The sequence below is a fragment of the Argentina anserina genome, chromosome 7 (assembly GCF_933775445.1).
Source record: "Argentina anserina chromosome 7, drPotAnse1.1, whole genome shotgun sequence".
NCBI lineage: Eukaryota > Viridiplantae > Streptophyta > Magnoliopsida > Rosales > Rosaceae > Argentina > Argentina anserina.
The window spans coordinates 8086068-8102837 of NC_065878.1; the positions used below are offsets into that span (position 1 = coordinate 8086068).

Sequence of the window (16770 nt, forward strand, 5' to 3'; positions counted from 1 at the left end):
TCTTCTCATGTGAAGACTCCAATTGAACATATTTCATTCTTACAAAGTATTTAAGGTGACATTAGTGGACCCTATCTAACCGAATGCGGATATTTTTTGATATTTTTATGGTGTAGGTTAAGAGCATCGGCGCGTTGGTCACAAGTCACTTTGCTATCCACATCGAATAATGCATTTTCTATGTTTTTAGCTAAGTTCATCAAACTAAGGGTTCACCACCCTTCCATCCTCTCTAATCTTTTTCGATTGGATATCGTTGCAGAGTTCACCTCCAGAAAGTCAATGATTTGATGCTTAATGAATTTAACGATATTGCAAAAGTGACGACATCGCACATAAATACTGTAATGTGCCGTAAGGTTGGAACTCTCAGAATATGGGAGAATTTCACATAACCTAGTCCTAGCACTGTTGGCACCATCCCTGACAGTGGGAATGAAGCCGGCGATGGCACCATTGTACGTTGTGGTGTGGTCAGCGCCGGTGGTATCGCACCACAAAACAAGGGTGGCAAACGCAAAGATGGACTAGTAAGGGTCATAGCTTCGATCTTGGCTCCTACCTAGATGAGCGGGAGACCATTATTTTCTGGAATCAAAACTAGGAAGAAGCGAGGTGCGTAGGCACAAGTATTTCGCCCATCATCAAGAGATATTCTCTGAACATATATCTATCAACTAAGTTTCTGTAGGACGCTACAGACTCCTTTTGTTGATGTTAGAGAACAAAAGAAATCTCTTAATTAATCGTATAAGCGCGCGTGTTTGTTAATGGATTGATCTCCCATGATTGATAATGTATTCACTTATGCTCTTATTCCGTTGTAAAATATCAACGATGAGCAACTTGACTGAAGTAGATATAATCAATACAGGCTGAATTAGACTTGTTATGTTAGTCATTGTTCGTAAGTGTAATGAGAAAGATGAAGTCATGCGATATTTGCAGGACTTATGGCGCAAAGATTGTCTCATTATCCTAGTATTGACTAGGATAAGTTATATTCTCTCGTTATAGACATAATTGTTTTCTGCTACTTAATCAGTAGTAGTGTCCATAAAAACTGATTTGCAGCATATGATATTGATCATAGCATCTCTGTAAAGGATCTTGACACAGATATGAAAGTGCCCGAAGGACTTTAATTGCTTAATTAAATCTCTCCAGACCACGGAGAGTTTATGCAGTCAGATTGTGATGTTCGAAAGAATGCAGTACAATCGGTTGCAAGAACTCATACCCATATGTGTTCATATGAAAGCCATTTTTGGATTCTCTATTCCGTCTAAGTAAACCTGATGAAGAGTTTCTATGAGTTGTAGATTCATATATGTTAGTATTGTTAGGCACTATTTCTTTCATTATGATGTGTTTAACTATGTGTCTATGCATCATCATTAGCTTGAATTGTTCTTTTGACATGGGTTTAGTTCTACACATAGTGAACCAACACAAATCATATCCACACCAATGCCGCCAGCAGCTCCAGTAACATCAACGTACGTCTTGGTGTAGTAGTCGACACTAGTAGCATAGAGGATGCGTACGGTTCCGTCTCGGACCAAAACCAGTCATTCATTGGTCCATTCCCCCATTCCATTATGAAAGACACATTGAATGTGACAAATCATAATCTGTCCAGTTTTGTATGTCAACTTCAACGACCCTTATAAGACAGCTCACTTGATGAAATATGTGAATTTGGTACCGTTGGAAAGGTCTATGTGTCTACTTTTCAAAGACACCAACCATTTGATTATATATGTCATATTGAATGAGTTATAGCCGTTTTAAGAAAAGTAGGACAGTTATGTCCGGGAATTTGCAAGCCAGTCAACTTCGACAGAGCTTTGTGAATTTCTCCGGTCGAGTTAGGTTGTAAACTTTATGTCACTGGGAATTCACAGGTGTCTACTATCCAGAACATTTTACGGTTTTCGAATACCTATTATGACGAAGAAGTTATGGCCATCTAAATGCGTGAAAGTCATTCCACGCGGGAATCTGATTTTCATTGCAAACTCTTATTTTGAGTTATTATGTAATCTTGTTTCCTAAGATCTAAGTTTGGCTAAGTATAGCATGTATGATATAGGATATATGGCTAGATTAATGATTAATCATTAGCCTAAGACTACTTTTGAGAAGCATGTAATGAACGTTGTATACATTGTTCTTTGTACTCCATGATTATGGCACTAATCAAGGGGAGTTGTTTCGTAGACTTCAGAGGGAGTCTACCTCACATGATGCTATCAAATGTAGATGGTGTGTTGTGCTTTTTTTCTCCTTCGATCAATCTTTATTTTTAACCCAAGTGGTTTTTTAAATTTTGTTTTACAAGATATTTACCGAGCCAACGTAATGTGCAGTATGCAACCCGATTTGGCATGCGACACAAGAGGGAGTATTCCGGGAGAATTATTATTCTACCCTTATGTGTCTTAGTCTATTTATGTTCTTATTGGAGTAGATTATTCTTTAATGTTATAGATATGAATCTCTGATTTTTCGGGATACTCCGTATGTAATGCCTATATATAGGCTTTATTATCAATCAATAAAGAATTACATTATGTTCAATTACATTTTTATTATTCTCGTATTCATCATACTTGATCACTACTAACATATGCTTGAAAATTTATGTGACAAATAAAGTCAATATCAAGAAAAGCCAAAATTTGTGTTAAATGTCCTTGGTTCAACTCCTATCCACCAGGAAAAGAGCATGTATGTATGTAATTCAGAACCCAAAACTCATATGGAGGAGTCCACCAATTTTGAACCATGGACATTTAAACAAAAACTTGGAGATGCTGTGTTTGTCCCAGCAGGATGTCCACACCAAGTTAGAAACTTGAAGATAATCTTAGATAGAATAATATTGAAAACAGAAGCATTATTCAAAAGTTTCTCCAATTCATACGACATATATACAGCACGATCAGAAGCCTCATCACAAATAGTGTTTAATGGAACTTTATAAATCATTAGTTTTCCCAATTGCAACATACTGGCTTTGCTACAAGAAAATGAAGAAACAATTGGGGGTTTTCATTGCCGATGGTGGAAAACCAAAGCAGGGTCGGCCTTAGATGCAAACAATTGATAGCCGCTCATGCTTGTGCGGCGAAACACGAATTCTTTTAGCAAGTGATGCTTCTCCTTTGTAAATTTCTAAGCCTCAATAAAGTTACTGAACCCATTTCCCTAAATTACTATCGCCTTCGAACAAAGACAAACCTTCTTGTCTCATTATTCAGATTTTAGGCTCCAAGAATATTGCTAGAGTTAATTTGAGTTCTATGGTTTATGTACTCCACCAGCACTATCATCAGGTCTCAGCAGTTGGATGATATAAACGTGTACCCTGCTAGTTGTTAAGACAGAGGAGAAGGGAAGAAGGCAATTATATCTTTAAAAAAAAAATCACACAACTAGCTTGCCTCCTTGAAAGTGTACAGTTTGAAGCCTACAAACTTGGCTTTCGATAATATTAGCTTATCCGACATTGTCAAGAAACGAATTTTGTGCCATAAAGCTTTGGAAACTACTTAACATAATTTATAAAAGATAATTTTGTAACACCTACTAATAACTCCAACACCCCTAATTTTAGGTACTTGTTTGTATATATCTTTGATATTATGTCAGGTATTTATAATAAGAGGTTTACAGTTCACATCCCCCTTGTATTCGACGGTTTCATTAATGAAGGTTTGAGGGCAGTCACACTAGCACTTACATAAAAAAACAACAACTAATAACTCTAACACCAACTAAACAACCAATCGTAGAAAAGAAAATGATAACAAACGACAGTAAAAACAACAATTATGTACCGATTCATTCACACCTGATTCTCAAATATATATATTTAAAATTAGTTAATTTAAAGATTGTATTACTAAAAACAAAAATGAAGTCATAGTTAATTAAAAGATTTCTAAAACTAAAAGGATTAGGATCTAGACTGAAGTATGGGATGGTCCAGGCCCCTAGCTTCCTAAATAGTCCAAATAAATTTCATTACTTATGTTAAGTGTACCTTATTTCATGCTAAATTTTATTGACGGAGCTCTCTTAAATTAAGAAAATAGTATCTTATTTAAAAAAACTAATAAAAAATTAACTATAAATACTTTCATTTGTAATGCATTATGGCGATTATATCACATTTGAAATGTATATTTTCTCTTTTTTCATCTCTTTGTATTTCCTAAATAAGAATAATGAAATCATCTTTCATTTTTTTTCCCTATCAAGTTTAATGGTTTCTCAAGATAAAAAATTTTGGACCACCCTTACACTCAAATTCTGGTTCCGCCCTATATGTATGTGGTTCCAGTTATTTAAAGGGGCATGTACATGTAGGTAAAACGAGAAAGAGTGATGGATCGTTTATTAAAATACGGCCATAAAAAGCGATCAACTTGTCCTACAGTCACACAATAATATCTGTAATATTAAATTCATATGGAGCATCGTCTAGTTTATTTTAATAGTATTTTAACACTAGGTTGTTCTTGAGTTTCATTGTTCAGTCTGGATAGTTAAGAGTTATTATTGGTGATGAGGTAAACGAATGTCTATTACCTTTTCCTTTTCTTCGTAATAAAACCCAATTTAACAGGTAAAATGCATGCAGCATGCATGACCCTCAATGAATGTTTTAGATGGCAACTTATAACAAATGTTTCAGATGGTCAGGCACATTAAAGTTACTCATTACTCTCCGATATGTCTAATTGTCAATGTCTGGTCTCATCCTCTAAGTAAAGATAAAAGTAAGAACTAATTGAATAGAGAAATTGTTGGAAATCAAATCCAAATTTCTATGCGTATATTACAAACTACAAAGCCTATATTGAAGAGCGAAGGGAGGAACCCAAATGCAAAATACATTTCAGAACGAGGAGACTTTGAATGGGGCCACAGTGATGGGAATCTCAGTAACAAACTCCCAGCTGTGCCTCTGTTCTGGGAAAACTTTCAGTCCAACAAAAACAAAAGCACCTACCAACCAACCATCTCTCCCATTTTTGCATATTTTCAGTCATATAAAGCCCTCCCTTTCCCAAACACCACTTGTTTATTTTGTGAACCGACCAACCCAACCATCCCTCCTTCCTCTTCTGATTCTTGGGTTCTAGCTAATTTCATCAAAAGGATCAACCTCTTTCTCCTATTGTTCCATTTTGATCCCAATAACAGTACTCAACCCAATGCCAGAATCAGCCCCAGAAGTTGTTTTCCACAGCCACACCCCCACCACCTTTCCCCATGATGAGAACCTGAGCAGGCTCTCCATGGAAGAAGAACTCTCCAACTACCACCACCACCACAACGCCGCCATGGAAATCGAACAGCAGCTTCAAAACGAGATGGGGTTTGCCACCATGGACCAAACCACCACCATTAACTCTCATCTTCTCAACCCCTTTGAGACCCAACACCAAGACACAAACTGGGACAACAACAATGAAATGCAACAACAACAACTGCCACCAGTTCCAGCACCTGACCTGCTCAGCCTCTTCCACCTGCCGTCCTCTAACTCTGTGCTTCCACACTCCTCCATTACCTTCACCAATCCGGGGTCTTTCGGGTACGAGGTGCAGGACTCCTCGGCCATGTATGACCCGATGTTCCAGCTGCCTCCGCAGCCGCAGCCGCCGCTGTTCAGGGAGCTGCTGCATTCGCTGCCACATGGGTACAACTTGGGTGGTGGAGGGTCGAGTTTGTTTAGCAATGGTGGGGATGAGGTGGACGATGGGAGCAGGCAGTTGTTTGAGAATGGGGTGCTGGAGTTTTCCAAGGAGATGAAGACGTTTGGAAGAGGGAGAACTGGTGGGAATAAAGGGACCAAGCACTTTGCTACTGAGCGCCAGAGGAGAGTCCAGCTCAACGACAAGTTCTCTGCTTTGAGGGATCTTGTTCCTAACCCAACCAAAGTATTGGTCTCAATTTCAGAACTTGATTTTGGGTTTGGCCATGGTTGTTTTGGTTGGTGTCTGTCTGGGGGAAATGGGTGCAATTAGTCCTTTGATTTCAATAACCTTATTGATCATTTTCATAAAAGCATATATTCCAATTATTTTGGCATTACAATGCTGATTCTGCTAGTTGTTTCGATAGCTTGAAGATCAATTATATAATCAATAAATTCATGACTGTTTCTTGGTTTTTGGTATAATGCTGACAATTTTGCTGAATGTATGGAATTTGGAGCACAGCCTGATCGAGCATCTGTGGTGGGAGACGCCATTGATTACATACAGGAGCTCAAGAGGACTGTGAGTGAGCTGAAACTTCTTGTGGAGAAGAAAAGGTGTGGAAGAGAGAGGAGCAAGAGGCACAAGACTGAGCAGGACATAGGTGCCAGAGATGACGATGAGAGCTGTAACATGAAGCCTCTTGGTGACCCTGATCATGACCACTCCTACAACAATGGGTCTCTGAGGAGCTCATGGCTGCAAAGGAAGTCTAAAGACACTGAGGTCGATGTCCGAATTATTGATGATGAAGTCACCATCAAACTGATCCAGAGGAAGAAGATCAATCTGTTGCTATCTGTTTCCAAGCTTCTTGATGAGTTTCAGCTTGAACTTCAGCATGCTGCTGGGGGACACATTGGGAATTCATACAGCTTCTTGTTCAACACCAACGTTTGTGCTTACTTTATCTCATGGATTTGTTTTAGTTGGGTCATTTCTTCATGCATTGTTTTAAATAATTGGTTTTTTTTTTTGCTGTTTTTGTATTGTGCAGATGTATGAAGGGTCTTCTTTGTATGCCAGTGCCATTGCAAACAAGCTCATTGAGGCCCTGGACAGGCAGTATGCTGCAACTCCACCTACCAATAGTTATGAGTAAAAGGACTACCAAGTCTTTACAATATGTTTATTTATATTAAGTTCGTCTAACTACATTATATCATATATGATGCTGATTAATAGAGAGATTAAAGAACTGGACAATAATCTTGGTGTGACAGAGAGCATGACATGGAATACTATATATGTGACTTCTGGGATTTGAGGATATTATAGCCTCTCATATTATAAAGGTATAGCCTCTCATATATTGAGCATAAGTTGTGTGACACAACAATTATTAAGGTATAGCCTCTCATAATTTAATGCAGTGTAAAGCATTACATACTACATGACATTACCTACATAAACCCACAATTTAATTGTGGCATAAGTCAGGCTTACACAATCTTTGTGTGGCAAATGCACACTTATATGATCTTTGATGTTGTCAAAATACATCTGTTTTGGTTCTCTATAATCTGTGGCGGATTAGGTCATCATATATTGATTTTGATCAACACTTTGCAAACTAACATTGCCAAACGCTGAAGGACTCTGAGCCATGAGCGTTTGCTCTCGGCTTTATTTCGAACCAACAATGCTTGTTGTAGCATATTTATGTCTCGTTGCCATAATGAAGCCTTGATTGATTTCTTGTTATGACATATTTCCCCCCTGTTTTGGTGATGATTTGTAGTGTTACATGTTATGTAATGCACTCTATATTCCACTGTTTTAAAATATGTGATGTTTTCAGAAAGCTCGAATTGAACTAACACTCGTACAAGATCAGGGGAGTGGAAAACTATAACAAGATCGCGAGTTACAGACTTGGCAGTATCGCCAAAATGTTCCGTCCACTGCCCAGTTTTACCCCTAATGGCATCAAAAATTGGCCGAGCTCTTATCACGGCCCCAAGCCCCCCGCAGCCTCCCCTGCACGGCCTCCTCACGAACTCCTAGCCTTTTTGGCTCTATTTTTTTTACGCCGGCAACCCTTTTTGGGTATGCCTAGGAAACACCGATCCTTGTATTTGGATCTATGGTGTATATGTATGATATTTGCATGTCAAAATCACACTTGAATGACGTTTGAGGGTCTAAAACCTTTAAGTAACGTTATGCGACCATTTTGGACTATATTAGTGCACTTGCCGAGCTTTATATTGTGATATTTATATGTCTTGACCTAAGACTACTTGTCTCTGTATTCTTGTTTATGAATATGTTCAAGAGATTTTGAGTGCATAGCTAGAAGAACTTAAAGCTATTAATGCATTTAGTTTTTAATCTATTTTGACTACGAAGAGAACAATGTCTTATGGCGTTATGATTCAAGTCACATATTTTTATGCATCAAGAGAGCAATTGAACCTATGAAATGGTTTTTGTCATAGTACTTGTCTACATCGATGAATTCACAACGATACCATACATAAAAATTGGTAAGACGATAAGCTACTTGAAGGCAACCATTGTGCCAACATTATTTATCACCTACAAACTCATTGTGAAAGAGTTATTATGTATCGCTTCTAATAATGTAGTGCATCTCATGAGTCGAAATAGTGTGAATTATATTTTTTCATGATACTATGATTCTATTAATAATGAATCGGTGACTCATATAGGCTATTATTTTGAGCAAAGATGTTATATGGATCAGTATTATTCCTCCAAAGTAATGGAGATGTAATCTATGTATTAATCAGTGCATAAGCCCCCTCTATGATCCTCCATTGACTATGCTCAATCTCTAAGCTTATTCTTTAGCAAAGTTTAAGAGTGACATACACCTTCCTACGCTAAAGTGAATGAGACATAATATAGAAGCCTAAATTGGTTTATCATGATTCATTTTGAGGCTAAAATATCTTATGGTGATACATATATCATGGTATAACTCAAACCATGACACTTCGATGTTATGGAGCACCCAAAACAATGACAAAAGTTGAAAAATCCTAAAATTTTAGGATTTAAAAATTGCGGACTGGTCATTGTGAGGACCGGTTCACCTAATTTTACGTGGGGCATTGAGGTGCTACTTGAGGCCACTGATTCCTAACATCCAAGGCTACCTACCCATAAAATTTGAGCCCATTTGGAGATCTGCAACATGGGGATCCGCTCAACACAAGTGGTCACTGACCTCAGGTGAGTATTACAGCCGATTCGGTGCTTTTCCGACCGGCTCCGGCTGTGAGACCGGTGTCATTGGATTCCTAACACCCATGTTTAATTTCTCCTAAAATGTCATACATTCGCGGTTCAGAAATTTAGTAAACCATTCAAGGAAGTGTAAAACAGAGATTCAGTATTGGTTATTGATGTGCCCAAGCTTCCAACGAACCAACAATATGAACCATAAGATATGGCTTGTAGTGTCTTGTTTTACGGTATCCATCTATACCTCCATCATTGACGCTACAGTTGTAACAATTCGCATGTTAGTGTTTCAAGTCCAACAATATGCATGTTTGTTAACGGATTATATTAACAGCTTATCGTCCACATATTTTATGTGTCAAATTGCGCCTCCACAAGCACATAATGATGGGTTATTTGATGTTCAATTTTGTCTTTCAATAAGACATGAACTTCCACCTATGTCCGCATATAAAGACTTTAACAAGCGATCTTGTTTAACCATTTTTGATGAGTCAATCTCTCCGTCGTTAGGGGGAGAGAAGAACAAGATTGTTCAAGCTAAACGAATTAGTTTTGTCGTGGTTTGTCCCACTGTGCCTCATCATGTTCCTAATAGTCATATAAATAGAAGTGACTAGATCAGGTATACATGCTGCAACTATGCCTGTAAGGATTGATGTCCGACAAATGGACATGTAGTCACTCTTTGTTGGTGACACGGTGACTCCATAAATGTGGTAGATGGTGTCACTAGGCCATGGCTCTTACGTACATGTCGAGAGACCACTTGGTTCGATAATACTTGTTGAATGCGAGTTATAGCACAACTTGATATATGATCAATGATACTCACTCGTATGTTTTCTTGGATGATGGTTATCATTAGGAGACGCCTCAATGTCAATACCAATCCAAAGAGAGATCTCGAAGAATGATGATGTTGAATGAGTTCGATGTCGAACCATACATACTCTGTTGAAGCAAAATTCCAACATTGTAGATTAGCCTACATGGAAAGTGTTATCTTGCAGGAATTGATGGTGTTGATCGGCCTACGTCGCCGCCACAGCCTCCTGGAAAGCCGTAGGATCCAATTTTAACAAAAAGATAGGTCATTGGTCAGGTAATGCCAACACCGCACATGTAAATCCTATCAGTTATATCTTTGTTCGGCGTAGTGAGAAAGAGAAGAGTTTAGACTCATCCTATCAGTTATATCACAGCATGTTTACGACGTCAAATCCTATATCCTAACACAAAAGACACTTTAATGAAGCGATGCCATAATCTGTCCACATTCGTAGGTCAACTTCCACGGGACCTATATGGCAGCTCACTTATTGGAAAATGGTGAATTGGATACCATTGGAAAGCTCTATCTGTCTACTTTCCAGGAACACCCACCATTTACAATATCTATTATATTGAGTAAGTTATAGCTATTTTAGTAAAATAGGACGGATCTATCCAGAACCTGCAGCTGAGTCAAATTCGACAGAGCTTTGTAATCCGCTATAAAAGAACTAGATTGTGAATCATATATCAATGGAAAGTCACTGGTGTCTACTTTCCATAACTTTTCACGGTTCATCCATACCTATTGTATCGAAGATTTTATGATTGTTTAAGTGTGTGAAACTCATACCACGCGTAAATATGTTTTTCATTGCAAACTCTTATTTTGAGTTGTTATGCAATTCTCTTTATTTTGATCCATGTATGGATAAGTGTACATGTTTGATTTAAGAACGTTTGGTGAGATTTGATATTCAAATCATTTACCAATTGCTACTTTTGAAGAATGTGAAGACCGTTCGTATACGCTATCTATCTAAACTCCAAGATTGAGTTACCGATCATGGGGAGTTGTTTTGCAGACTTTAGGGAGACTCTATGCCACATATTATCTTCAATTGTAGTTGGTGTGTTGTGTTTTTTCCCCTTCAACCAAGCTTTTTATTTTACCCAAGAGGTTTGTTTTGCTTGGCAATGTTTTTAGCGAGGCAACAATATTGCACCATAACACATTAGGATCGCGATACAAAGGGGAGTGTTGTAGGAGAATTACTCTTCGTAATCTTCCAGTGTATCTTGTCCTAATTAGTATAGATTAATCTAGATAAAAAATGATATATAATCGCTTATTCAACGAGATACTCAATGTAATGCCTATATATAAGGCATCTTTATCAATGAATAAAGATGATGTGATAGGAGCCTTTTGTGCAACGTTCTTAACATATTTTTACCTCTATTTGTAGTTTGTTTAGCTCTTATTGTTATAGTCTTAAGTCATTTAGTCGAGTTAGGAGTCTTTGGTGGCGTTGGTTGCATTATGGTGCAAAAATAGGCTTAAAACGCAAAAATTGTCGAGAGTTCTATTTATAGTAGGATTCATTGTGGAACTAGGAAACCTAGTTAGATTAGAAATCTTCATTATTCGCCGTTTCTATAACATTTGTGGTAAGTTGATAATCTTATTTGCATTAGGAGTCCCTTTGGGACTAGGAAACATACCAATTTGGAAAGTCCTACTTGAACTAAAACTCTTATTCCGTAACTTTCCTAATTGAACTTTTCTAATCTAGTAACTTACTTGATCGAGCAAGTTCCCTGTTGTGAAAATAGAAACTTTCCTAATCTAAATGAGCTTATCTATTACATATGTGTCTTTTTTAAGACAACAATTGTCTAGATTAGAACATGGTTAACTTAATGTATTATCCTGTATTTATTCTTTTCTTTTCTTATTTTCATATTTGAATGAAGAGATAATGCAAGAGAGAAAGAAGGAGAGTGCCGTGCAAAATAAAAGGAGAAGATAATTAACAAGAAATTAAGTAACGAACAGCTGTGAGAAAGGAAGAGAACAACTGTGCTACCCTTAAAACAAGGAAACCATGCAGCATATTTTAAGAGGAAAGGAGAGAGAGCACGACTGAAAAGAAGGAATTGATCAAATGAGATTACACCCAACAATGACAAAATTAAGTGAAAGAAAAAGAGAGAAACAATAAAGAGATAAATGAGGGATTACTTAAACAAAAAGAAAAGTGCACATGAGAGAAAATGTAGCTAAAATGAAGGAATAGATAAGAGAGAGAGAGAACGACAGCCCACAAATTGAGGAGAAAAGGTCCAAGCTATAATAATCAAGGAGACAACCAAATTAAAAGAGAAAGAGAATGAGAGGAAGTCAAATCAGTTGAGAGAAATGAGAAGATAAAGACTGAACATAAAGAGAAAAGAGAGGAGCCATGTGATCTAACCTATGGAGGAAATCCCAACCGTGCATCCAAGAGTGAGTCTAGCCCATTATCGAGCAGCCTCTCTTCCTTTGCCTCTATAAATAGCACATCATTCACACAGAAAAATGATCACTTCTCCTTAGCAAACAAGAGCCAAAACTCTTTTAAAATACCACCATAAACTCCCCACACAAAACAGCAAGCCGTCCACCATAATACCATCACCATCTCCACCGAGTTTCACCCATTGCAGCTGTACCTCTAAGGTTCTTACAACGTGTGATTCTCGCAACTCATCTTCATGCCTTCGCTCATTTGTGTTATTCTACAATTATTTGTCTATGAGGATTGTAGTTTGTTGTTTATGTGGAATCATTGGTTTTGTATTTGCCTCAGAATTTTCAGATTATATTTGTTTTGAGACTATGCTGAACCTTTGTTCTTATAATTATTAAAATTTGTCTTTCTATTGTTGTGTTCTACTTTTCATGTAATGCTTTTAGCAAATTTTCATATTTGTGCATATGAATTTAATGCTTGAATGCAGTCCCTAAGATTGTTTGAGTGCTATCTTCATCAACCATATTGACAAAAATCGAATCATGCCCTAAGTAGATTCAGTTTGTGTTAATTAAAGTGGAAAATTCTGGAAATTTACATGTATTCCATGGTGAGTGACGCCACCGTGAAGCATGTCTCCGACAAATATTTGGTGTTTATATGTGATCTTGTTTGATTCTAAGTGTTTTTAAAGTTGAATGCATGCAATTTAGGTGAGGCCCTAAGTCAACCTAAATGTTAATAGAAATCTTGCATGATTAGATGTTCATCTAAGGCTCATCGGTGTCTAAAAGTATGTAATCAGTTGGGTTAGAATGCATGTTAGAACCAAACTTATAATTATATGGTACATTGGTAAATTTGGTTTTGTTTGATAAAAGAGAATATGATCATGTAAATAGTAGTTTATGTTGTATTTTAGTAGTTAAAAAAATCAATCTCAAACCCTCATTATTTGTAACACTAAAATTTTAGAGTTCTTTTCAATTCTCCGGACTGAACGATCCATGCTTATCATATACTAACGATGACATTTTATAGGGTTAATTGTGTGACGCTCGCGCGTCTCATCATGATGATTTTCCTTAATTGATGCGTATTACCTTCTTTTGTAACTGAATGATAATTTTAGTCAGAAATTGGAGGAGACTTGACTCTGAAGGCAGCTAGTTTTTATTTTCCCCAAAAATTAGGTAGTATGGTTTTGATTTCTATGCTAGACTGCTGAGGCTAATTCCGAGTTTATGCAATGAGGGCATTGGATTTAAAAATAATATTTTAACAAAAAAAAAAACAGACCTGACGCAGGGCGGGTTAAGTTCATTTCAAGTAAAACCAGATGGAGTAGTGAAGGCAAAAGGCATAGCAAACTGTAACCTGATGCCTCTATTGAAGCTACCCTGATCGATATAAACGATGGATGTAAGCTATACCAGTACTTATAAAACTACATTTCGACTCCCAAATCAACGATGTAAAAAATTGTCCTCAGTCCTCTGCGTCCCTTGTATGTAAAGAGCATATGCTAGAATTTTGGTCCACTGGTTAAAGTTTTAATACGGAAGTTGAGAATGTAAATTTTTGTAAGTTCGATTTCATCTTGTGCATCAGTATTACATTCAATAGTAAGAAATAAACATTGAGCAAATACAATGAAAGACCAGCTGACCAAAAAAGAAAACCAAATCAAATGGAAAATCAGTCAATACCAAAGAAAGTATCATTTAGCAAAATAACAAACACGACTGGGCTGAATAAAGAATCCTACAACGCATCTTTTTAGTTCAACATCAAAAGATGTTTACCCTCGACAATCTATTTTCCAGAAACACATGTATTTCTTGGCACGACTTCTCTACAAAGCCCAGTTGATAATGATAATGGCAACTCTCAGATCATAATACAACAAATGCAACTAACAAGCGCATAAGTAAACAATCAACAGATATGAATTGAAATTTCTAAAATGAAATTGTCAGCCCATTTTGATGCGTATATAATTAGTTTCTCCACTACACAGTCCTTATCTTTTTAAATAGCACCACAACATATATATGAAACCCAATCACGACTCACTGCCAGTATCGAAATTTTCATTATGATTTCCAATATTCATCTGTTATTCACAACCTGATGCAATTTCTAAATGCAAAAACATAACAATCGTTTTCCAGACAATTAATAAACAAAAAGAAAACACCTTGCAAAGAGTTTCAGAACTAGCAACAATTGGGTAACATTCAAAATTAGAGCAAACAACAATCCGTATTCTAAACACAATCAAACAAGCAGCTTACATCATAATCAATCCAAATGGGTTGGAAAACAAAAGATAAGAACTCACCCTCATTGAATATACTTGGGTATCTCTCCGTTCCTCAAGAGCGATAGAGAGTAGTCGGCAGCATCAACGAGGTCCTGAATGTTATGCAGTGATCTCTCCTCGGAAGCCAACATGAAGATGGCTTTGACCTCTGCTTTCTTGGCGAGTCTTGCAGCCAAATTCAGAGGCAGATTTGGAGAATTGATGCTTCTCCGTATCTGACGATACAAAGACAGAACCTGTCCTCTGTTTCTAGCCAAGTCCTCTGCAGTTGCCCATATCAAACCCTTCATTTGTTTTGACAACAGAGACATGCCCCGGCTTCACTTCAGACTTCGTTGTTCACATGAATAGGTGGAGTCACAGAGCGTCGTATCCGTATCTCTACTGAGCGCACCTTTTATATTTATCGAGATTTTTGTAATAAAAAATTAATTATACCACATTTAAATAAATTAAAAACTCAATTTTTATATTTCTTATACAAATTAAGACATAATACCAAGTCTAAAAAATAAATTAAAAAAATATTAATAAATTAATACAAAAATATGCAAAATACCCTTATTTTCGTGATAATTAACAAATGTCGATCTAACAAATTTCTTTCTTCTCATTTTTTAGTTTTTTTTTGTAAATTTAAATTTTCCGGCCAAACCACCGCCAATTTGGAGGTGAGCCAATATATAAAGTTGTTCCTTATGTCATGAGCTTTCATTTAAGTACCATATTGCATATGTTTTGAGAAATTTTGAATTTTTGAATTTTGCTAACCAAAAACCAAAATAGCAATTAGTTACTCAGTCGACTGTATTAGCTAGATTTATAGTCGACAGTAGCAGGTACCTTCCAAGTTGATAGTAGCATGTACTTTCCAAGTCGACAGTAGTAGTTAGATTCATAGTCGACAATAGCATGTACCTTCCAATTTGACAATAACAGGTGTCTTCCAAATCGACAGTAACAATTAGTTTTTAACTCGACAATAGCAGTTAGTTTTTATAGTCGACGGTAGCAGTTAGTTTTTATAATCGACAGTAAGAGATAACATCTTCATTCATAGTAGCAAACATTATGGGTCAAATAGGGGTAAAAAAGTAAAATATTTTATGACATGTAGCAACTTGTCATCATTTGGTCCTTATTTACTTTATCAAATTAAGTAGTGAGTTATTTGTAAACTAAATTATTCTCTGATACTTTTGAATAGTTTGTTATTTTTGTAATGAAAATTAATTTAATTAAGTACTTTGTTATTTGTAAATTACTATTCTTGTTTGGCTCGGTGTTTTATCACGAACTTTTAATCACCATGCTAAAAGGGATGGAGGGTTCATCATTTAGCCCGACGATCCGATGAGCCCACAGAAACCCGCAAACCCGATGGGTTTTCACTCGGCCCGGCCCGCGAGAAAGCCCGTCAAAGTCTGCTTCCGTGTTTAGAGGGTCGGACTTAGTTTAGAGATGTGAAACTCAGCCTAGCCGCCAAACACCTGTAAAACCCCGTGAGGCCTGGCTCATAAAAATCCGACAAGTAATAAAATTGTAATAACCCACGTTTTCAAACAATATTTGAATTTAATTAAATTCTTTTGAGTTGTGAAGTTTGTTTTAAATCGAATTTGAGTTGTTAGCAATCGTTACGAAACGGAAACGGAAGCGTTCCGAGAACGTTTAATAAGAAAACGTTACGTTTCCGAACGTAATTATCGACTTTTATTCCGTCGATCGGTTGCGAAAACTTTCTTCACGGAAGTTGTAGAGCTCGTCGATACGAGTTCGTGTATATGTGACGCGTTCGAATCGGACGTCGGAGGTAAAAGTTATTAACGTCGGAAGTTAGTTTCCGATTTGGAAACTAGTATAAATAGATAATTATGGGATTAGGGTTTCCATAATCAGAAACCCTTTCTCTCCCCTCTCTCTCATCCCGCCGCTCTCCCTTTCTCTCTTCTCTCTCACTCTCTCGACCTTCTCTCTCTCACCCTCGGATCGTCGCAACCCGAGCTCTCCCATCCTCCTCTCCTTCACGATCGAACACCCTCACCTCTTCCCGAGCTCTCTCTCTCACCTTCGGATCGCTCTCTCCCCGAAACACTCCCACCGCACCTCGAAGATTTGCCCGGCGATCTCCCACACAGGGCTGCCGTGACGTGCACCGCTCGGC

At 37.2% G+C, this 16770-nt stretch overlaps 3 protein-coding genes across 3 annotated transcripts in view; 2 read left to right on the forward strand and 1 right to left on the reverse strand.

Moving 5' to 3' along the window:
• LOC126802949 (uncharacterized) overlaps positions 1–16770 on the forward strand; it is a 358993-nt gene that overhangs the window by 289548 nt on the left and 52675 nt on the right. The gene's annotated exons all lie outside the window — the stretch shown is intronic.
• On the forward strand, positions 4897–7120 carry LOC126802936 (transcription factor bHLH91-like). Its single transcript, XM_050530659.1, has 3 exons — positions 4897–5957; positions 6240–6671; positions 6775–7120. Exons 1-3 carry the CDS (start codon positions 5229–5231, stop codon positions 6877–6879), a joined length of 1266 nt encoding a protein of 421 aa, XP_050386616.1. The 5' UTR covers positions 4897–5228; the 3' UTR covers positions 6880–7120.
• Positions 13783–14953, reverse strand: LOC126802950 (uncharacterized). Its single transcript, XM_050530674.1, has one exon. It carries the CDS (start codon positions 14915–14917, stop codon positions 14627–14629), a length of 291 nt encoding a protein of 96 aa, XP_050386631.1. The 5' UTR covers positions 14918–14953; the 3' UTR covers positions 13783–14626.